At 36.3% G+C, this 23542-nt stretch overlaps 3 protein-coding genes across 3 annotated transcripts in view; all 3 read right to left on the minus strand.

The window, feature by feature from the left end:
* Positions 1-23542, minus strand: part of LOC114149750 (protein NLRC5-like) — a 1536511-nt gene that overhangs the window by 204522 nt on the left and 1308447 nt on the right. The gene's annotated exons all lie outside the window — the stretch shown is intronic.
* LOC114149814 (bone sialoprotein 2-like) lies at positions 1282-3464 on the minus strand. Its single transcript, XM_028025929.1, has 3 exons — positions 3332-3464; positions 2799-2885; positions 1282-1880 (listed from the first exon to the last, which is right to left on the minus strand). The coding sequence occupies exons 2-3, from the start codon at positions 2862-2864 to the stop codon at positions 1479-1481; spliced, it is 468 nt and encodes a 155-aa protein (XP_027881730.1). The 5' UTR covers positions 2865-2885; positions 3332-3464; the 3' UTR covers positions 1282-1478.
* On the minus strand, positions 12259-15786 carry parm1 (prostate androgen-regulated mucin-like protein 1). The gene is made up of 3 exons (XM_028025914.1): positions 15225-15786; positions 12963-13041; positions 12259-12886 (listed from the first exon to the last, which is right to left on the minus strand). Exons 1-3 carry the CDS (start codon positions 15754-15756, stop codon positions 12805-12807), a joined length of 693 nt encoding a protein of 230 aa, XP_027881715.1. The 5' UTR covers positions 15757-15786; the 3' UTR covers positions 12259-12804.

Genomic DNA, 23542 nt, shown 5'->3' on the forward strand with positions numbered 1-23542 from the left:
TAGCTGACAATCCTGAAGATGAAGGTTCACCGTCCAGCAGGCAGAGCTACATCGATACGGTTTGGATTAAAGAATATTCATGTTAGAAGTTACAAACCGCTGCGTATCCGTTTCAGGTTTGGGATTCCTCATGAGAAGCTGAAGCGAGTTGCTAAGCAGAGCAATGTGTGGGTTTCCCTCCTGGAGCGGAAAACATCCTGGTGAGCATCTGACCCAGTGGAAACCAGTCACTGGAACTGGTGGGCTAACTGGATCCTGATGTTCACCAGTTTGTCATGTGAAATTCCTCGTTTCCTCGATGTTATATTTGTTTTGATTGTACTACAACAGTCAGTATTTGTCTATATTTAAGTAAACCTTTAGTGGGAGTGGATGTTAGTTTGTTTATTTACATTCATAATTCATATGTAGAATATAAGATCCAGTATCAGTTCTGAGTAAATAAAAATGCTGGCATTGTTTTGGTCGTCCATGTTGTGTATAATCTGTGTAAAACATACATTTATAACCCGTAATCAACACTGCGGCAGGAACTGTACGTGTTACAAACCACGACACACCCGACAGCGTCTGTAATAAACACCCAGCTGCGGTTTACCACAAAACTTTGGGCTTTAGTCACATTTATATGTTTATACAATAATCATAACTCAACAAATCTTTAACAGAAACCTTTATTCACTTCCAACAGGGTTAAAAATTGCAATCTGACAAAGACTGACATGCAAACACACAGATTTGTTTGTTGCTTTACATAAAAGTAATTAATAAAACAATTTTAAAAATGTTGCTTGACGGAGAAACACCGTAAGTCTAAAGGACAGTACATTAAAAAGAGGATCAGTTACGCATGTAAACATTATATGTGTGTAAAAAAAATATTTTTATTCCACATAAAGAAAATATTCAGTGGCAGGAAAGGTTGGGACATAAAATGCTATTCATTTTCAATAACTTGCATTATTTTATTGGGAGAAATCACATTTTACCTACTAAAATAAACATGTAAAACTTTAAACAAACATTTGTGTCTTAGCCAATATGTTGCAAGATAAGTCAGAGATTTACAGCCATACTAAGAAAAAAAAATTAAAATTTAACTATGAGAACAAAATTATAAAATTACGAGAATGAAGTCATAATATTTCAAAAATAAAGTCAAAATAATAAAAATAAATTTAAAATACTATGACTTTATTCTCCTAAAACTACAACTTTAATCTTGTACGGCTTAATATGTCTTTATTTTCTTTATTATTATTATTATTATTATTATTATTATTATTATTATTATTATTATTATTGTGGTCCCAACACTCTGTCGTAGCCAGAATATTTTATTTTGTCCTAAATAAAAATACAATAGAAACTTGTATCAATCTTGAAATAAAATCAGGGGCCACACTCATTCATTGCAGGGGCCACAAATGGCCCCCGCTCCACACTGTGAACCCCCCTGACCTAATCATAACGCAGTTTCAGATATCTCCCCTCATGTCCGTAGCTCTTAGTGACGTCAGAACCACTTCCGCGGTGGTGACCGCAGCGGTCACGGCGGTCGCCTCCGGCTCCGGCGTCGTCTCCCGGACCATGATCACCGGGCCGGCCGTGTTGGCCGTGTCCGGTTCCGGCTCCGGCGCCAGCGTGCTGCCGTCTCCCGAGGTGAACGTCTGCGAATCCGTGGTCACGACCACCAAGGGCGGGATGGTGACGGCGTCCGTCACGTCCACAACTTCGTCTTCTTCGTCTTCTTCCTCCTCTTCCTCAGTCTCTTCCTCGGAGGACTCCTCGGAGGATTCCTCGGACCCTTCGGAAAGCTCCGCCAGGTACCGCTGCGGCTGGTTCTTGTCGGGGATGTCGGCGTCGTGTCTGTGGCGAATCTGCGAAGAAGATCCGAAACGAAGCAACAATCAACGGTTCATTCCTCAGATTTCTGACTTTATGCTCCTTAAACGAACCAGGCGACATTTAGAGGGAAAGAAAGTCGATTTTAATTGAAGTGTTTCTAAAAGTGGGGCCTGCGGACCCTTCTGGGGCCAGCAGGTGGCGCCAAAAGGGCCTCAGAAACCTGGAGGGAAGGTAAGACAAAAAATGCAAAACTAAAAGAAATTGCATCTGATACATTTTTATCAGATTTTTTAATTTTTTTAAATCATAAATTATAACCTTTATTTCAATCATTATTAGAAAATATGAGTTAAAATAACTTATTAAAATGTTATTTGCCACGCTCATCTTTCTAATTAATCAAATTAATCTGACTAAAATCAAACCTCTAAAATCATTTATGCTAAATAAATGTAATAAAAGTGAGAAAAACATTCTAAAATAACATTTTCTTTACATATTTTATAGAATTATCTGTTTGTTTGTAAAGGAAGTCCCCATCTTTAAGTTAATGCTGTTTGGGGGAGTCATGGCATGGAAAACCTTGGTCACCCCTGGTCTAGTCAAAGCCCATATGAAATGTTACAGAGGGGGGAAAATGAGCAAAGCAACATTAGACAGAAGAATTGGTCAAAAATCCTCCAACATAACATAAAATGCTGCTTTTCCAAACTAATGTTTTTCATTCTGGCTCCTTTGTTTAATTAGGTAACAACACTGAGAAACTTATAGTGTTTAAATAGAGATAAATAAATAGAGGTAGAATAAAAAACACACCCATAACTCAGTAGAGTGGATAAAATATGAAGAAAAATGATTTAGATTGTGGATTAAATCTGATTCTCAGTAACAATGAATAAAAATAACATTAAAAAATAATAAATCATAGAAGTTGCTGTTTTTGTTCTTACTGGTTTAGCTTCCATCGTCGCCGCGAGGAGAACGACAACGAGGAGAGCGACGTTCAGCAGCCCCATCTCTGATTGTTTATCGTCTCTCTAAGAAACATTAAAAATAAACAAAAATCACATTTAAACTGAAGAGATGAGAAAATACACACTGCAAAAACATAAAATCCTACCAAGTATTTTAGTCCAGTTTATAGTTTATAATGTATCAGTACATTTGAAATAAGACAAAACTAACTTACAAGTAACTTTTCTGCAAAGTATCGGAGCTTAAGTAAATAATTCCTAGATGTTGATAAAAAGTAAAAACAGATTATTTCATTTTTAACATAAAAGATTTCATGTTGAAAGTGAAACAATCTGTCCTGCTTTCCTTAAGTAGTTTTGTTTCATTAAAGTGTATTTTACGCTAAAAACTCCAAAATACTTGCTCAAATTTTGCAGAAAAAGTTGATTACTTTCTCTAAACTTTGACAAAACGCCACAAATTTAAACAAAACCTTATTTTTGTTATCAAAAATCAGGCAGATTCTCACCTGTTGTGTTAAATCCTGAGCCTGAATCAGACGGATTCAGTGTTTCAGTGCAGAAATGCCTCTGAGCTTCCTGCTGGCGCTGCTTCCTTTATCTGGGCCGGGCCCAGCGGGGGGTGGGGGGTTCTGGTCGGGTCGGGCCGTGATGGACGGGCGGCGGTTGTGTAAGATCGGTTTTCCCTGGGCTGAGGTGCAGAGGAGGAGCAGAGTGGGCGGTTTACCACAAGGTCCAGAATAATCAGCAGACTCTTTGTGTTGAGACTTTTACTGTGAAATTAAATCTACAGGAAATGCTGCTAAACACGCTACCTTTTAAATGAAGACACAGCATTAAATCATGCTGAATTTATCCAACTGTTTTAATATTTACATAAAATTTTAGTTTTGTCTTCTTCAGACATTCACCAAACTTAACCGAGAGCAAAGAATGAAGTAGGAAATGGAATATTTAAACTTTCTGAGCAAATTAAAGGTGACATACTGTGCTTCCTTGAACATGTTAGGATAAGTCCACGACCTATACAAAACACATTCATTACATTCTCCTTTTTTTTTGCACAAAATCATTCTTAGATAATGAGATTTTAGCTGTTTTATGGCATCTTGTCACTTTAAATCCAAAATGGCTGCAAACAGATGCACAATCATACCACCCCAAATGTTTGAAAAGCAGAAGTGGAGCCTCCTGCACAATCAACAAGAATGCACTAAGTGGTTTATGGGTGGTAAGTCGATAATAAATCACTTGTCTCTTCCAGCAGTCATTGTACAGCACATACAACGGTAAAACCAGCTGACCAAATGTGCTGGAGCTCTGCTTGGGTTGCTAGGTAACGGGCTGTTGTTTGCTGAGGTTGCTAGGTTAGGAGCAATGTGCTGATTTGTGACGTTATGTTTGAAGGTTTTTTTTAAAAAAGCATTTTAAAACTGTATGTTTTTACGTACCTGGGTTGTTTTTAGAAACAATAAGAATCTAAATTTAAATATAAATTTGTGCAAAATGTTAATTCCAATCAGGAATGTGAAAAATGGACTCGTTTAAATGAGAGAACAAAATATCTCAACAGAGTATCTTTAAAGGTGAAACTATCTGTATGCTGGAAGAATTTCACCTTTAAGGTTTTACTGTACTTATTTTAACACTTTTGGCACTTTTTATGTACACCTGATCTTCCTCTCTATGGGACAATAAAGACTATTTCTGTTATATTATTACACTTGTGATCTTTCTGCTGAATAAAAACAAGTTTTCTTCAGTTTATATCATTTATCAATATGTAAATGTATATCTAATCATGATATTGATAGACTGTGTGGATTTTCTGTTTTGTAAATTCTCCAAATAACAGATATTCAGACACCTATTTTAGCATAATTCAAGGTTGCATATAAAATGTTATTTGGGCTAAAACTTAAACACCTACAAGAACTATTTTTATGAAGTTAAAATTAATCGACAAACTTATCTGAATTTTTATATGATAACAGTGAAATGATGAGACATTACAGCTGCTAGCACAAGCAGTTTTCTGGACTTTTTTCGGTGGAATGTAACATTTGAGACGGAGCGAAGCCACACTTTGATCCGACGTGTGGCATCATCGTGTTACTTCTCCATTTTGAATCTTTCCCCACTTCTTTTCCTCTCTGCTGCTGCTTGAGAAATTCCTGCGCAGACCTCATCGTGAATCATGAACGAGTCGGAGGACGGTTTCATTTCAGGGCCCAAACCAGCACAAAGAATGCAGAACCGAGGAACCATTAATAAAACCGACAGTAAACACAGCAGCCAGTGTGAACATGTTCCGCAAACACTGATTCCTACACATATAGATATGTGGCCTATACATTAAATAAAATTAATAACCTCAACAAAACCCAGAGCAACGCTTTCTAATGAACAGTTGACATAAAGTTAACAGTTGTAAAATTAAATACAGATAAACTGGACAGTGTTAATTACGATACAGTAAAAAAAACAAAGATACAAAACATGAAAAGATTTCACATGAAAACATGCATGTAATTAAATTTCACTAAAATGTAATAAGGAAACACATTGCTAACGATAATCCGACAGTTTCAAGCAGCAACAGAGCAACAGAGCTGGCAGTTGCCGGTTGCTATGGTAACCGCCAACTGCCACGCGCAGGAGAAATAACTGATTAAAGAAAATTAGTTTTAGGACGATATAAACCAATTTTGACAAACTTTATATCTGTAATATGGCTAAAATAAAACAAAACCAACAAATAATATTGTTGAAATAAAACTGTTTCATATATATCATCAATATTGTTGATATTGATATTATTTCCTTAAAACAAAATCCTGTAGCTTGCTGAAATTTGAATGTTTTTACTTTAGTGTGTATCTGTATTTTTCTTCTTTCTTCCCTTTTTCGTGTGTTTTTACACAATAGCTAATGATATTTATGCTAAGCTAACTAGCATTACTTCAAAAAGCAGCGGGTCTCTTTAGCATTATGTAAACTCACCGGCTAGCTAGTTGGATAAATATGTGTTTTCGAATATTTAGCCTCCAATAAAATCACCTAAATTGGACTTTTTGTCAGCCAGATAATCATCACAATGTTAACCCACAAATAACTCATTCCTTTATGATCCGGAGACAGCAGCACTATTTCAACTATTTTTACATTTTTTTGATGAAGCTACAGAAGCGTATATGGATGCATAAATCAACTGATAACATAAAAAAGAACTTCCTCCTTGTGGTGAGTGTAAAAACGTTGCGTGCAGACGATTTGGACGAGACATATAGTAAACCGACTTCCTGATAATCCGGCCTCGGTCGCACAGCGGGACTCTGAATAAACACGTCCGAGTCAGAATAACAAACGACGAGAAGCTGCTGCAGCCGCATTATTCAGAATCCACTGGTGGGAAAATCCCAGTTCAGAGATGAACATCACCACCGTGTCTGTGGTCATGTTCAGGAAGCGCTCAAATTATATTTAGGCAAGTAAACAGTGACTTGGAATGTGGCTAAAATTAAACATTTGTGCATGACTGAAGTATTAAGCCCAATTTAGATAAGATAAGAAATAATCTGGCTACTCAGGAGGAAATTTATACTGAAAAACTTTGATGTTTTTACATTAATTATACATATTTACAATAAAAGGCTTAGGTGTTCTTTAATTTTGAAACATTTTAAATTACCAATAATTTTTATTCTTATTTTCTATCAATTTCTTTCATCTTCTTCGTCTTTTCCACCAGTAAAAACATCTGATTGTGGATCGTGTGATTTCTGTTTTGTGTGTTTTAATTTCAGTTTCGACATTTAGAATTCAAGTTCCACTCCTTTCTCATTACTTTAATATTCATGTTGAGAACTGATCATAAAGCTCTTTAAACAGAACTTTTGAGAAAAATATGTTATATGATGGGCTGCACAGTGGAGCAGTTGGTAGCACTGATGCATAAAGGTTCTGGGTTCGATTCCCGGCCCGGGGTCTTTCTGTATAGAGTTCTCCCTGTGCATGCTGGTTTCTCTCCGGGTTCTCCGGGTTCCTCCAACAGCCCAAACACATGACTGTCCGGTTAACTGGTCTCTCTAAATTCTCCCTAGGTGTGTGTGTGTGTGTGTGTGTGTGGGTGTGTGTGTGTGTGTGTGTGTGTGTGTGTGTGTGTATGGTTGTGTGTCCTGTCTGTCTCTGTGTTGCCCTGTGACAGACTGGCGACCTGTCCAGGTGACCCCGCCTCTCGCCCGGAACGTTAGCTGGACATCGGCACCAGAACCTCCCGACCCCATTAGGGACAAGGGTGTCAGAAACTGGATGGATGGATTTTATATGACAATAAATAAAAAGCTGCACTGCATTGACCCAAATCAAAAGCCTGGATGTTAATCGGCAGGAATTGAGTTTTTTTCGGTTCTTTTATGTTGGTTCCACCTTCAGTTGTGGCAGAAACCATGAGAGGAGTTTGGATTCTGATCTTCTGTGCTGCAAGGTTGGTTCTTTTCAAGTTCATGGTGACAATATTTGACTTGCCAATATATCGGTGAGTTATGATTGGTGATTCAGTGGTCTGGATCTAAATGATGTGATTTCTATGAACGTCATAGAAACCACATCACTTCTATTAATGTCTCGACTGTAGCCAACAAACTTCTGCTTTTTCTACAAGGTCCTGTTTGCCAATCTCTCAGAATGAAGGCGGTCATGATGAGAAGCAGCGTGGGCACCATAAGACTGAATGAATCACTGGGTGATCAATGTTTTCCAAAGGTTGCAACTGGTGCTAAAATAAAAATTATGTTTTGCAGTGTTTTTCGAAAATGAAATTCCTCTGAGGACTGCTGCTTTGCTCCAGTCACTGGATTCCAGGTTGAAGGGACACAAAGAGCAAAGTATGTGGTTCCAGGAGGCCCTTACCTGTAGGAGACCAACGACATGGAAAGGAGTTTCACTGTTTCACTGGATGCTTCCCACCTCAACTTTCAATTCTGGTGTCATAATATTGTACAACTCTGGGTTTCTGATGTACATATGACTGAGTTGCAGTTATGGGGTAAATTCACCTCATTGAGTGGATTGTCCAAACTGCTTGAAGTCATCCTGGTACTAAAAGTTTATTCTTTGACTCACTCCATAGCAGGATGGCACCATTGTACGGTAATTCCTTGAAATCAAATTAAATCCCAAGTTCAAACCTTGTAAAGTTTTGGACATGAATACGGGAAACGAAACTGTCAGGGGGTAAATTCCTTTATATGGAGGAAAAAGTTCTAGTTTCATTGGCAGATTATTTCACTTAAAATATGGGAAAATATCTTGTGAACTAATCTGCCAATAGAACTAGAACTTTTTCATAAATATGAAGACATTTCTGACTTAAAACAACCTCAGATTTCTACCTGAAAAGTTATTTGTACATTAATTTTGTCTTATTTTAAGTGTATTAAAATTTTTGTGCTACAAACTAGACCAAAACTACTTTGTAAGATTTTGTGGTTTTGCAGTGTTTCTCTTCTGGAGGAAAATATTTTATTTTTTTAACAAATGTACCTGCTGAACTCTTCTGTTGGGACTCGCAGGTTTAAAAAAAAAAAAATCATTCAGTGTGGTTTATGGAGGAATGTTTTCATTAATTTTAATTAGTCTGTTTGGGCCTGATGTCTTTACTTTAGTTACTTTAACTATGATAAACTGTCTCTCCAAACATGAGCAGGTTTCAGGTCTAAAGATTCAGAAACATCAGCACCTTCAGCAGGTCTGTGGCAGAAACCATTTTCTGTGAAAGATTAAATCTTTGTGGGATAAAAGAAGCTGCTTTGGAATGAGAAAGAAACCCACTGCAGATGATTTACTGAGTAAAACATGAACATTCATGCAGCTTAAAACCACAAACTGCAACAGAAACGTTTTCATCTAATCCCAACAGCGTTACAGTGATTAAAAGTTTAGGAAAATATCAGGATATTTTAATTGATCTGCTGCATTCAGCTGCCTGACTGAACTTGTTATCCTCACAGAAACCAGTCCAACTCCTTAGGAGATATAAACAAAGTTCTTCTCTCTTCCTGCTCATTTCTGCCAAATTAACAATCATACCCCAGTAAAAGTATCACATTAACATTTCTATTTGAATAAAACACTTTTATAAATACTTAAATTCCCCAGGGCAATGGTCTGGATTATCATAAAGTGAGCTTACTGCATATATATTTAATACATCACGTACTTTCACTATGTTAATGTCTTTATAAATATCCCAATTTCACACTAAATATATTGCTAAATGTTTGGTTTGGTAGCTAAATAAATAGTCTGTAGATAAATATTCAGATTGGAGCTAAATGTTTAGCCTGCTAAATGTCTGTTTTCTTTATTAAATCAATAGTGTTTTTATTGTGACACAACTTGCACAGAGTTAAATGTCTCTAAGCAAAATAATAAGAGGAATTATGTTAACTTTTTTTATTTAACACAAATAAAAACAAACGTTATTTGTATTAACTGCCGTAAACACATTCAGGTAAAAGTTAAATTTAATTTAATTTGTCTAAAATCACGTTTCCAGGCTCAGGAATGTTGGTTTTTACTGACATCTAGTGGTGACAAAAATTACTACAAAACATTACTCAGTTGGATCAGAACTGATCTAAATTGGTATTTTTAAAGCGTCTTTTTGCTTTTTTTCTACAGGTATAATTGTTTATTATGTGATAAAGAAAACTAACCGGCTGTATGTTTCAAAAGCAGCCGAACTGGCCCGGAACTGGACCCGTTGATGGACGAACTCAGGACGGGTAATGCTGCCTTATCTAGTCCTGCTTGATGCGAATGTTTTATAAAACTTAGTGAAGTCAGCCGCAGAGTTTCAGACGGACAGAAAGTGAAACCTTTTAGGTTTTTTGTCTTGAAATGAAACTTTGGTTCAGACAACAGTTTCCGTTCTGTTTGCAAACCAAACAGGATCAACATTTACCTGCTAACAGGCTGGCAGCTTCCTAATCAAAGAGACTTTATTTTCTCTGTTGTTTGGAAAACCGTCTTATTTCCAAACCATTTAAATGGTCTTAATCTGTCTTGTTTTAAATGGTCTTAATCTGTCTTGTTTGCTGCTGTTTGCATAAACGGAGATCTAATAATGTACTTAAATTAAAGAGTTCCCCGTAAATAGGTATCACTTGTAAAGTTACAGTCAAAAATTAACACCTAAATATTTCATTAGCAAGCTAACTACATATTTTGTTATTTAGCTTGCTAGCTAAGTACTTAGCTTGAAGCTAAATATGAGGCTACATTTGTAGCTTGCTAACTAAATATTTAGCGTGTAGATCTGAATATCTGCGCATGTCTGATTGTCTCCAGTGATGACGCCATGTTGTTTTTTCCAGTGAGGATGATGTGGCCCCATCCATGATACTGCCTCCACCAAAAGTTGCTCGGCGTTGACAGGATTTGGTAAGTTTCTCACAGTTCAGCCACAGAAAGAAATCCGTTGACTGTTATTATTGTAAATATAAAAGTCTGCTTGGTACTAAAATTATTATTTTTAAATCTCAATCAGTACTTGGACAAAAATAATTGACAATATTTCTAACAATATGCTTCTGAGGATAGATTCAAAATGAAACAAAAACATCTGAACAAATCTTTCAATCTGTATTAATTCACTTATTTAAATCCTTATGTATGAATTTAGCTGGTCCCGATGTTACTACTGTGCGTATTGGTCCGCCCTTCCTGCTGTGTAATTATAAAGGAACCCATATGGACACACACTGACTGGACTATTCAGGGCCTGATAATGACAGCGTAGCATGAGATTCTGCTCCCTCTGTAATTACCGCTGCCCACTGATGGCGACAAATTGACTGGGTTGAATAAAAACGACTCCTTTCAACCTCCTTCCTTTGAGACCCTGTGGAGGGTTTTGGCCCAAAAAACGGAGCAAATCTGAGCTGAAAGCTTAGTGGATCCTTTTGAACATATTTTACACATTTTAAGGGAAACATTATCTACAAAAAATAGTTTAGCTTTTTTTAACAAACCAAAAGTTTTAAAGATGCTATAAAAAATGTGAATACTTTCAATTTAACAACATACGTTTGGACACCACTGCCTTAGATGCTGGCTAACTAGCTAAACACTAGCTACTTGAAATCACAGCTAAGCTGCTCTTTAGCTGTTAAGCTATCTTGATTGTTAGCATGAAGAAAATCAGTTATTTGTGCTGCTTTTTTATCTGGTTGGCAGTAAACACATATTTATTAGTTACTTTAACTGAAAGTAAGTTAACTAGCATTCTGGACAGATAGCTAGCTTATTTAGCCTTTTGGATAGTGAGCTAGCTACAATCTTACTAGCTGACTAATTTGCTACCTAGCTTGTTTGTTGTTGTTTTTCTCTTGATGGTAACTTATTATCAACATCTTCTCTGATTTCTTCTTTATTTAAATATTATAAATAACCGATATTGGTGGTTGAATTTTAAAATGACTAAACAAATACTATTTTCACAGTCTTGTGAAAAATATACAGATTTTCTCTTTTTGCTATTTTTTCACAGCTAAATGTTTCAGATCATCAAACAGCTTAAAATTAAAAGATAACCAGAGTAAATATGAAAATCTATTATAAAATATCTTTATTAAGGGAATAAATGATGCATATAATTCACTGGGCCAACCTTGGTGCCATCGTGTGTTTGTTGCGTTAACAGACAATAAAAGAGGTTTTCACATAATTGTGGGTGATTTTTGCAGAACTGTTTCACTTCAACCAAACTGGGGGATTTTCCATCATGAACAGCCTATTTAAGGTCAAACCAAAGCATTTTAATCAGGCTTAGATCGGGCTTTTACTAGACCACTATAAAACTTTATTGCTTTTTTATGGAGCCATTGAAAGATAAACATGCTGGTGTGTTTGTGATCATTTTGTGCGTTATCATCCGAGTGTCGTCAATATTTAAGTCAAGATGGCCGAAATGTTTTCTACAGGATTATCTTTTAGAGAAAAATACTGAATCTGTCCAGTTAGCTAGCCGCATTGCTAGCAGGTAGCTAACTTAGCGACAAGCTAATTTTGATGGCAAATAGATGACTAGCTAGCTAATAGGCTATTTAGCTAGCTTGTTGTTAGCTTCGTACTCTGAGTATGAAATATTTTGAAGTTCATTTTTAATCTGATATCTGAAAACAATAAAACTGTTTAGTTATTAATCTCCCCACCTTTCACTTTATTTTTTAATAACTTATTCATTAGATAGAATGTGTTCTGATTATGAAACCATTTTAAAAAGAAAAACTTTTCACATTATTGTTTTAATCACTATTTTTAGTTGAACATTTTAATTTCACACAAATCAGCAACATTAGTTAAAATTACAAAACAAACTGCTGTAAATGTTCAAAACAGGAAAAAAAGAAACAGAAACACAGAATTAGAATTAACTTTAACATGAATGAAGTAACGCATCTATTTATTTGATTTTTAAAATCATAAATGCAAATAAGAAATAAAACAGAAATTCTTAGTTTGATCTTAAAATAGTCACAATTACTAAACATTACAATTTATTGGAAAATAAATACTTTCACTAAAAACTAAATTTAACTAATTCTTATTTTAGTTCATTTCTTTTTTATCTCACAGTTTTGCTTAAAGTACGGTAACCCATGTAGCTGCAAGGATTGCAAAAACAATTGACAATATTTATGTAAAAACAAGATAAATTCCCAGCTAAAAAATAATTAATGTATTGTTTTTTTATGCTTTTTGTTCTTTTTTGGCCTTTTTTATGCAGCTTATAATTCCTACTTCAACGTTCAGTGCAAAAACTTAAAAAAAAAAAGTTCTTAACTCCAAAAAACACCAAAAAATGCCATTTAACCAGTGTTTGTATAGCAGAGACGTTCATAATCTGAATTTACTGCCATCGTCAAACGGCTCAGAGTGCAGGATTTGTGGATTCATCCGGGGTCATCAGGGGTCATCAGGGGTCGTACATGGGATTGGTGAAGTTTCCTAAAGAGCCGTGTTCATGGCTGTTCAGCAGGGGGCCGTACGACGCCCGTCTGCAAACAACAACACAGAGATGGTTAATGGAAATAAAGGTGATTTCGTGCTTTTAGTGTTATTGTTAAGTCTCACCTGAACTTGTGGTGGTATAATCCTCCCAGCACCAGCAGAACCAGCAGCAGGAAAATGGCCACGATGACAACGATGGTTCCTGCAGACAGAACGAGTTTTAAACAAGAGTTTAGTTATTGACCCAATCAGAGGAGGGCCAGTCAAAAACAGGATCCATGTTGGATTCAGACACAAATTCAGAGTTTCTTCATAAAAAATCAGTTAAATGATAAAAATATGAACTCATTGTTCAGGCTGTCAGTGAACCATGAATTTCAGATGATTTCCTCTTCCAGCAGATCAGACAAAATTGACCTTTGAACTTTTAAATGAATAGGAAAGCAATAAGAGGAAGCAACAACAAAGGTTTCATCTGATAAAGGAAATGTTCATATGTAACATAAATAAACACAATGTTCTCTTTTTAATTTATATGTATTGCTTACAATAAAAATATTAATTAAATAAAATAATAGAAATTAAATTATTTTGCATGTCATTATTTTTAAAATAGGAAAAGAATTAATCTACATGATTTTTTTTAACTTCTCTTTTTAGAAAAGAAGAACAAATTAAATATACAGCGCTGTCTCTTCCTATTTTTTATTATTTTTTTAAAATAAGGGAAATAATACAAAAATAAAACATGTTGTCCACTCTCTTTTTATATATTTTTTTTAATTGATCATTTTTAAAGTTAAGAAAAGGAATTATGCAGTTTTCTTTCTTTTTTAAATAAAAAAAACCCAAACTTTTTTTATTTTAAAATGTTTTAAATATGAAAAAACTTGGAATATTATCTATCTACTTATTTTTTCTCTTTCTTTAAAGTGAGGATAAAATATATCTTAAATTTTAAGAACATTTAAATAAAATATTCAATATTCTGTATTCATTATTTTCTTTTGTTTTAAAGAGGAAACAATAAAATATAAATGTTTAACTCAAACATACCAGAAGACTCAGGTTTTAAACTTCATTATTACACTATAACATAAATGTAGCTTTAGCATTTTTAATTTCATGTTTAATTCTGTTGAAAACCTTTTGTTCTGTCCTGAATATTTCTGAAACGAAACCCAAACTTGACTCGGTTTCTCCTTAAACCATAAAGGTTCTGAGTCACATTTATCACCTCCACCAGTCGGCCATGATGGGAAGCTAGTAAACGCTACAGGTGAGGCCAACACCTGGACTTATCAGCTCCATGACAAACAGGTGACATTTAAGCAGCAGAACCAAAACGTTTGCAGAGGAAGTATTATTATTTCTGTAACCGTTTACCAACCAGAGAGGAAGAGCAGTCACTAAAACAAAAACCTGTTTTTTTTCAGTAGTTCGTTTGTAAATCTCATAAAGAAGTGACTGGAAGGTAAACAAGGAAGTGAGAGAAGAAATCGGCTCACATATTAACCACAGCAGGAACTTTTCCACATTATGAGGCAGAGAAGTGGGACGGATGAAAATGTTGAGCAACGACTGAAACATCGGGCCGCTGCCAAAGAGTTTCAACATTTACAGCTTTTTAATCAATTTCTTTTCATTTTTGTCTCTAAAATTTAAATAAATGACAATGATATTTATAAAAAAAAGTGGCCCTTATTTCAAGAGAATCTTTATTTATTGAGGAGAATATAGTCACAATATTAGCAGAATAAAGACGCAATTTTACCAGAATGTCTTAAAATGAAACGAATTCTTTTTTAAATAAATTAAATGAGTTGTTTCCTATTAACACGTATTTGAAGCATATTTATAATTTTTAAAAATGTATGTTTGAGTCCTAATAAAATTATTCCAATAATAATTTCACTTAAACCCAACATAATATTTCCTACTTCTACTGAGGGGGATTAATGAAATATTTGACTGGATCTTTTTAAAACAGTGATGGAAAAATCTGAAGGCTTTTTGTCATTTTGACAGATTATAATCTCAAAAGGAAATTCCCATCTGACTTTCACCTTTGACCTGAACTCCATACATCTGGCTGTCCGTTTCCAACACGCTGCCCCTCGTTTACAGAGTCTTAAAAACTTCTGATCCCTTCAGTTTGGGAAACGTTCCCTGATCTCAATCACAGATTTCTGCCTCCATATCAACATCAAAACTCTGAAAAATTGGATTATGCACAAGCAGGCGCACAATTCAGGTCAGTTAACAGTTTTTTTCGTCTCCATGTAGATTTTGGAAGGAGCTTAATGAGGAAAAAATATCTCAAAATCAGTGATTTTGATTCCAAAAGAATAAAAAGTAAAATGGTAAAATGGTGGACCTGCCTACCTGGGCTAAGCGCCACCGACTTCTGTCCCTCCTTGTCCGGCTTCAGACTGCTGGTGGGGGCTGTGGTTGACGTGGGTCTGCCGGAAGAGGCAGCATCAGGCCTGGTGGTTGGGGCGCCGGATGAGGTCGGTGGTTCTGAGGCCATTTTACTGGTTGTGGAAACAGTTGTGGGGGTAGAGCTGCTGGTGGTGGTGTTGGTTACGGTGGTGGTGTTGGTTACGGTGGTGGTGTTGGTTACGGTGGTGGTGTTGGTTACGGTGGTGGTAGTGGTTACGGTGGTGTCATTTGTTTGAACGGTTGTGAGGGTGACGGTCGTATTCGTAGCATCTGAGGTCACTGAGGATGATGATGGTGGTGATGAAGATGCAGAAACGGCCGTAGTGCCGCTCTCGGTTTGAGATGATGAGGTTGATGAGCTGAAATCAGTTGACGAATGTATAGATGTCGTCATTATTGTTGATGGTGTCGATGTTGTTCGTGTCGTTGGTGGTGTTGTTGTTGGTGCTGTAGTTGGTGTAGTTGTTGTTGTCATTGTTGGTGCTGTAGTTGTTGTTGGTGCTGTAGTTGTTGTCATTGTTGTTGTTGTCATTGTTGTTGGTGCTGTAGTTGTTGTCATTGTTGTTGGTGCTGTTGTTGGTGTCATTGTTGTTGTTGTCATTGTTGTTGGTGCTGTAGTTGGTGTCATTGTTGTTGTTGTCATTGTTGTTGGTGCTGTAGTTGGTGTAGTTGTTGTTGTCATTGTTGGTGCTGTAGTTGTTGTTGGTGCTGTAGTTGTTGTCATTGTTGTTGTTGTCATTGTTGTTGGTGCTGTAGTTGTTGTCATTGTTGTTGGTGCTGTTGTTGGTGTCATTGTTGTTGTTGTCATTGTTGTTGGTGCTGTAGTTGGTGTCATTGTTGTTGTTGTCATTGTTGTTGGTGCTGTAGTTGGTGTCATTGTTGTTGTTGTCATTGTTGTTGGTGCTGTAGTTGGTGTCATTGTTGTTGTTGTCATTGTTGTTGGTGCTGTAGTTGGTGTCATTGTTGTTGTTGTCATTGTTGTTGGTGCTGTAGTTGGTGTCATTGTTGTTGTTGTCATTGTTGTTGGTGCTGTAGTTGGTGCTGTAGTTGGTGTTGTTGGTGCTGTAGTTGGTGCTGTAGTTGCTGTAGTTGGTGCTGTAGTTGGTGTCTCTGATGCCAATGTTGATGCTAATGATAGCAACAGCCCTGTAATTCCACACAAACGACACTTCAGTCTTTTTCCACTCTTAATCTCACCTCTTATGTTTTACAGTGCAGCAGTTTCTCTACGATATTCTTTATTCTGAGACGTAAAACCGTTTAAAAATCAAAACCAGTCAAGAAAAACACAATTCCCATTGGTTAATTCTACATAATCTCCAATCTCTACAGCACATTTCAGCAACTCAAAGTGCTTCACATCATGAAAACATCATCCATAGTTGTGAAAAAACAGACATTAAATTTCTTATATGTTGGTCAATGTTCAACTTATCATGCAGTTTGATGACGGAAACAGAAAAGGTCCAAAACAGCTGCCCTGTGGAACTCCAGATTGTACATTTTTTATGGATGAGAAACTGTCTTTAAAAATATGACTGACTTTATTCTTGGAATATTATCACTTTTTTACGTTTATAAGAAATGTATTATTATGGCCTTAATCCACTGTCAGTTTTGTTTTCTTTGCAAAATGGTTGCAAAGATGTGCAGCAGATAGAAAATGAACTCAAAATAACAATAATATTGTTTATCACAATAACTCCTGGAACAATTTTATCGTCCAGTAAAATTTCTTATGACAGAACAATACATTCTTAGTTTAAAAAAGTATTTTTAGGGAATTTCTTCATGTTTTGCGTCACTGTGTCTAACTAAAGCCACGCTGATGTTTTTCTTAGACGCAGGCCGTGTTGGTGTGCAGGAAGTGGAAACTGAGATCCGGTTTGACGCTTCTGAGAGTTTCTCTCTCAGGCAGTTTGGTCTCAATTTTGTTTTTCAAACTGATAAAAACATTTTTCTCACCTCTAAATCTGTCTAACAACACTTCCTGTCACAAACCAACCTTTTCCCTCAGCCTCCACTGGTTTAGTTAAAGTAATTACTGTTAATCAATCAATCATTGAGAAAACCTTTGAACTGTGGAGCTTCCCTCGAGGAAATGCAGGTTTTAAGTTAAACTTTCTTTAACTTCAGACAATCTTTGAAAACAGCTGAGGAGATCAGGTTGTATGATCATCTTCAGCATCATTTAAACATTTAAACAAACTAATTAATCTGAATATTATGCAGGTATTTGAGTGAACTGATCATAGAGCGGATGACTTACATGTTATCAGCGTTTGCAGACTGACCCTCATCTTGTTTTTATCTTCCTGAGCGTCTGAGCCGCTGATCTTTGCTCCCTTTGGACGTCTGAGCGGTTCCCTGCCTGGAGCCGGTTCCGGTTCTGGTTATATATGAGCCGAACATGAGAGAGGGGGGCGGTACCGCTGACTGAGTCAGACCTCAGAGGGCGGCCCGGTCCGCATTCAGGAAGCTGTTAGAGGTGACAGCCTGTGGTTGGTTTATTTTTAGGCTTCGTGTTCTGGTTAAAAGTTTAATAACTGAGATACATTGTAAAACAGAATATAAGTTGTTTTTATTTCTATAATTATTTTTATTTCTGGTATAAATGTTCAGTTTTGTTTTTCATTTTAAGGTTGGTGGCGATAGAGTTCAGTGATTTAATGTTAAGCCAGCAGCAACGTCTGAGTTGTAATTACAAGCATCCAGCAGCAGAGGGCAGCACAAACTTTAAATACATTCAGGAAGAACAGCAGGTGAATTTTAAAGGACAAGTACACCATTTATTGAGTAAACGGTGTACTAACCTCAATATTAATAAGGATATTTCCTAATATATTCCATAGTATATTTATTTATTTTAAATTTTATTTTCGCATTTGTTTACAGTTTTCTTTGCTCTTATTTATTCAGTTATTTTTCTTAATTATTTACAGTTTCATCTCCTAGTTATTTCATTTTATTTTCTCATTCATTTTCTATTTTGATTTGTCTCATTTTTATATTTAGTTTTATTTCCTATTTACTTAGTTTCAATGTTATTTTGTCAGTTACTTATTATCAGTTTATTTCCTCTTTGTTTTTAATATTAGTTTATTTACTAATTTATTAAACGTTTTATTTCCTCTCTATTTTATGGCTTTTTTGGAAGCTTCTTGCCTCCCTGTATAAAACAGTCCAGCAGGGGGCAGCATGTTGCTATGAAAGACGCCCTGACTGCCGATTTATTACAATAACAGACAGTGTTCATTTTGAAAGCCTAGAATTTAAAACAAATCCATTAATTATCAAATTCAGTCCTTTCTTTTTAAACCATAAAATCATCCTCGCAAAGATTCCAGAGGATTGAAGTTTACCAACAGAAAATTGGTTCTGGTGTCACCAGATCCCGTCCTTTTCCACTCAGATTGACTTTACTGCGACTAAAGAGAGTCAAGAGTTTATGTAGGACTGAAGGATTTGTTTCTGCTCTGATCAGCTGCTGCGTTTCACATTCACTCTGAATTGAGTCAAACCAACCAAACTCTGAAAAACCTGTTCCCCTCCTCGCCTGTGGGGGCGCTGCACCAATAACCACTGAAGGAAATGACAAAAACCTCCAAAGAAGACACTGAGGGCAACGTAATTCTTTCACAAAATGTAAACAGAGTGGCGTCAGATTTTAGGGGTTGGAGGATTTTTATTTCTTCTGCTTGCACTTGGCTAGTGTGTTTGTTTCGGTTGTTTTTACCCAGAATGCCCTGCGCTGTAGTTCACTTCCTGCTTTTGGAGCGGTCTCCGGTCTAAAAGCTTAGTCAAATCGCTTTTTTTGTTCAATTACATGCCCACGCTTCTCCAACCGAACCGGAACTACAGTTTGATTAAAGCGACTAAACAAATAAACAAAGCTGTTGTGAAATTTCTCTAAAGTGCAAGGCATTCTGGGTAAAGACAGTCAGAAAAGTGTTAGCCTAGCGCTAGCAGGAAAAATGGATCGTGGTTTTGTACCAGACAAAAGACATATCCTCCAACCGCTAAAATTTGATCCCGCTCCATTTTTGTTTCCATTTGGTGAAGAATGAAGTTGCGCTCGGTATCTTCAGAGGTTTTCTTGTCGTTTCCTTCAGTGGTTCTTGGTGCAGCGCCCCCACAGGCCAGGAGGGGAACAGGGTTCAAAGCATTTGAATATTTTGACACTGAAAATGTAGCAAATCTTGCAACTTTGGTTGCAATCGAACCGAATCTTCTGGACTCTGATTCTTCAAACTGTCAGTTAAAAGTCAGTCTAAAGTGTTGACACAGATTGTAGCAAAGATATTCATAAATGTTCTGCTTAAATCGGAAATCGGAAGGCAGAAATGACTGAAAGTGTTTTTTTTACAAAGTTTAAAAACGTAAAAAGTACAAAGTTGACTTTGAATTTACAGTAGTGTGTTGGCTGTCAGTGTTGATTTTACTGCTGCAGGTCACAGGAAGAAGTTTATCTTCACCCCAGGAGGAGATGAGAATAATTGACCCCTCATGCAGTGACCTCTAATTTCTGTCTGATTGCCTAATTAATGAATTCGTTAACAAAGCCAATGAGGCGATCGCAAACCTTTGCAGGGTTTGAGACGTTTGTTCCACAACCTGGCAGGTTGTGAGACTTTGTTTCTGAGGATCAGCAGGAAAACCTGCATGCAGGTGAATCTCCGTTTTTAAAAATAATCCTTCGCCTTTTACAACACGAGAGCTTCGTAGTTGCTCTGAACACAAAGAGAGTAAAACATTAAAGGGATTTTCAGGTACCACTTGATCAATAGAATAATGGGGGTAATTATCTCACAAGTGGGGAAAGGTCTGCAATTTAAACAGACTGTTTGATTGAAGCTGAGGCCGAGCCTCCGCTGGGTTTTGTCTGAACCAAACGGCTCCATTTGGACACGAATTTAAAGACTTTGGAGTCAATTTTCTACTGCAAACAATACATTCAGTTCACATGTAGCTGGAAAGAGAAACAGAGAATGAGAAAGTCTTTGTCATGGGTATGAAAACTAATTGAACTGGTCTGTTTTCAAACAGATGTAATTGTTTCTAAGTTGCACTTAAAAAGATTCACCTTGACCACTTTTGCAGCAGAGACACTGGCAATGAAATAAGCCCACAGCATGATGCTTTCTCCACCATGCTGGTAAAGAGTTAGCAGGTTTCTAAGCTTCACTTTGCTAAGTATGAAGTTGCATATTAAAAAATTAACAGCATTTGGGTAATTTTAGTATTTCAGAAAGGAAAAACGAGGTTTATTTTTCAAAATCACATTTTTGCTATCTTATAAGGTCATAAATATCACAGTCAAATATTTAGTATTTAAATTAAAAACTGAATACTTAGTTAGAAAGCTAAACATTTAGCTTCAAAATAAATAGTTACCAAGTTAAATATGTAACTCACAGCTAAACGTTTAGCTTGAAACTAAATATTTAGCTAGCAAGCTACATATGTAGCTCCATGCTAAATATTTATTTAGCAAGCTAAATATGTAGCTCTATGGTAAATGTAGCTCCAAGCTAGATATTTAATTTCAAAATAATCTTCCATCCATCCATCCATTTTCTGTTCACCCTTGTCCCTAATGGGGTCGGGAGGGTTGCTGGTGCCCATCTCCAGCTACGTTCCGGGCGAGAGGCGGGGTACACCCTGGACAGGTCGCCAGTCTGTCGCAGGGCTCAAAATAATCTTCAGGGTATTTATTTAGTTTAATAATTCCAGACATGAATGAATATCTGACGAGGAAATGATGCATCATGGCATAAATAGCAGGAGAAACTAAAAACCAGGTGGTGATTTTTGTAGCTTCTTTGCAATAACAACCATAAGGAACATAATTTAAAGGCCTTGGAATAAAAAAGTGATTCTGTTCAAGCTTCACTAGATGTCAGAAGATGGTTGTGAAAACAAAACTGTGTCCAACCTGTTAGAGTTGCTTTAACCAAAGGCTGCATGTACAATTCTGACCGTCCAAATTCACACTGTTGCTCCCAGTTCCTTGTAAAAAATTAATCAAACTGTTTAAGTAATCCACTGACATCCTCGTGTCTCAGACGGGTAAAAATGTCAAAAAAAGATCCAATGAAATGTTTGCACTTTAAGGTAAAACGGCTCATTCCCTCTGGCTCTGAATTCATTGCGTTGCAATCAGCCAAACGTGACGAACCGCTGACCTTTCACCGTCTTTTCACAGGCAGGCGACTGCGAGTCGTAATCCACACGGCCCTCGACAGATTGTATGATTTGCATTTATATTGACGGGGTGAAAGTGAAGCCTGGTGCAGTGGCTGCGGCCTGGACCGTCGGATAAGCTGACATATCGGATCAATCAGGAACGTTACGGGTCTCCAGAACTCGGCCGTATTTAAATTTTTAGCTTCAGATCCGATGACGTCGCCGAGGTCTCGGAGTAGATTGGGGTCGAGGCCGACGATCAGCGAACAGCTGCTGAGCAGAGATACAACTACAAGAGAGAGAATTAAATGGTCTGTTGAGGAAATTTCTACAAATGTTTGTGTTTCCAGAAATCTGCCATGAAAAATGTGATGCAATAATTATCCTCTCTGTTCAAGATTAAAGCTTTTTTCAGGCCTTTCTCTTTAATAAATGTAATAAATTACGAGATCACTTACTGTGTTTCCATTACAAATGTAAAGCTTTCTGGAAAAAACACAATTTTGCAATAAAAAATGTGATTAAAATCACATGTGGAGGAGCTTGTTTATGCAACAAGTCATTAAAAATCATGCTGTGTTGTCATCATCCAACTACTTCCTGTCGTCTTCTTTGTAGTTTCTGACAGTAGTAACATCTTGTTGTTGATCATGTGACTAGTTATGCAAAGAAAATGTTTCCATTTCAGTTTTGTGAAATACTTAAAAAAACACCTTAGCACCTAAACGTTTTATTGAAAAAACGAGAACTTTTTCAACATTGGTTTGTTTCTATTGAGCAAATTTTCTTAATTTAAACTTGCTTGATTCTATTTCAGCTATTATATCACTAATTTAAAAGAAAACCAACACAATTTCGCAGCTGCGGTGTTCCTATGAAATAAGAAACTCAATTAAAATCATTCAGCAATAAATTTTTTCACATAAGTCATTAAAAATCATGCTGCGTTATCATCCTCCAACTACTTCCTGTCGTCTTCTTTGTAGTTTTTGCCAGTAGTAACATCCTGTTGTTGATCATATGATTCATTGTGCAAAACAAAATGTTTCCATTGCAGCTTTATGAAATAAACCAATTTCAATATGGCCAAAAAAACGCTAAACTTTGTATCAAAAAACTTATTTTATTTTAAAAAATCATGAAATTTATTTTTGAAATAATAAATTGAGCAATTTTGTGGTAATGGAAACAGCAGCAACTAACAAGTAAGTTTATTCCAGTCATTAAATTAGAAAGGTTAAACTTAGTATTTATCACATACAGTAAAAAGGATTAGAACCACTGAAAAACATAACTGAGAATAAAGTCAAAATTCTGAAAAAATCGTGATAATTTTAAAAAAGTTAGAATTCTGAGAAAGCATTGCAAAGTCTGAGGATAAATGACGGTGAAAACAGGAAGTGAAAACTTTCTAGTTACATTTCTAATGACTTGTTTTACTTTCTTCAGTTCCTTCACTGATTATTTGCTTCTTTCTAAGTCACAAAGTGTCCTGCCATCAGCTGGATGTGGCGCCGACCTGGCAACCCGCGGCGGCCCATTTTCACGCAGGCAGATGGCGGCGGTGGGAGTCGCCGTCTGTTTCCCACTGCAGATCTGACCAGATGTCACAAATGAGCATGTTGGCATCTTCCATAGGTCAGCTTTTATTTACACTCAGTTTAAATGTTTTTAGACTTTTTCAACCTTTTTAAGCTGGAAAAAATTCTGTTTACTTCTCAGATTTTGGTTAAATTCTCCTTCTAAATCACAGAAATAAACACATGAAAATCTCCCAACAGACTTTAGCAGTTTAGGTCTGATTGGAGCTCCATAGATCAGCCATACGTTAAAGAAACCACAACAATTAAAAGTTTCATCTCCTAGAAACAAGTCACATTTTTGTGACATTTTTGAAAAAAATAACCTCTAAGCAGTGGCGGTTCTAGAGCAAATTTACCAGAGGGCCATGGTGGGCACCTTTAACCCCCCAAGCAAGAAAATGTCTGATTTTCTTTAGTTTATTTTTTAGTATTTTCTTTATTTATTACTAATTTTTTCAGTTTCAATATATTTCAGTTGCTCATTGTTAATTT

The sequence above is a fragment of the Xiphophorus couchianus genome, chromosome 8 (genome assembly GCF_001444195.1).
Source record: "Xiphophorus couchianus chromosome 8, X_couchianus-1.0, whole genome shotgun sequence".
Taxonomy (NCBI): Eukaryota; Metazoa; Chordata; class Actinopteri; order Cyprinodontiformes; family Poeciliidae; genus Xiphophorus; species Xiphophorus couchianus.

Bases quoted from the DNA above. Each gene is read 5' to 3' on its own strand.
- parm1 (XM_028025914.1), bottom strand. From the start codon at position 15,756: ATGACAACAACAACTACACCAACTACAGCACCAACAACAACACCACCA. The intron at 13,042-15,224 runs GTAGGCAGGTCC...TTCTGTCTGCAG, and splicing joins GTCGGTGGCGCTTAGCCCAG to GAACCATCGTTGTCATCGTG. The intron at 12,887-12,962 runs GTGAGACTTAAC...TGTTGTTTGCAG, and splicing joins TTATACCACCACAAGTTCAG to ACGGGCGTCGTACGGCCCCC.
- LOC114149814 (XM_028025929.1), bottom strand. From the start codon at position 2,864: ATGGGGCTGCTGAACGTCGCTCTCCTCGTTGTCGTTCTCCTCGCGGCG. The intron at 1,881-2,798 runs GTAAGAACAAAA...TCTTCTTCGCAG, and splicing joins CGACGATGGAAGCTAAACCA to ATTCGCCACAGACACGACGC.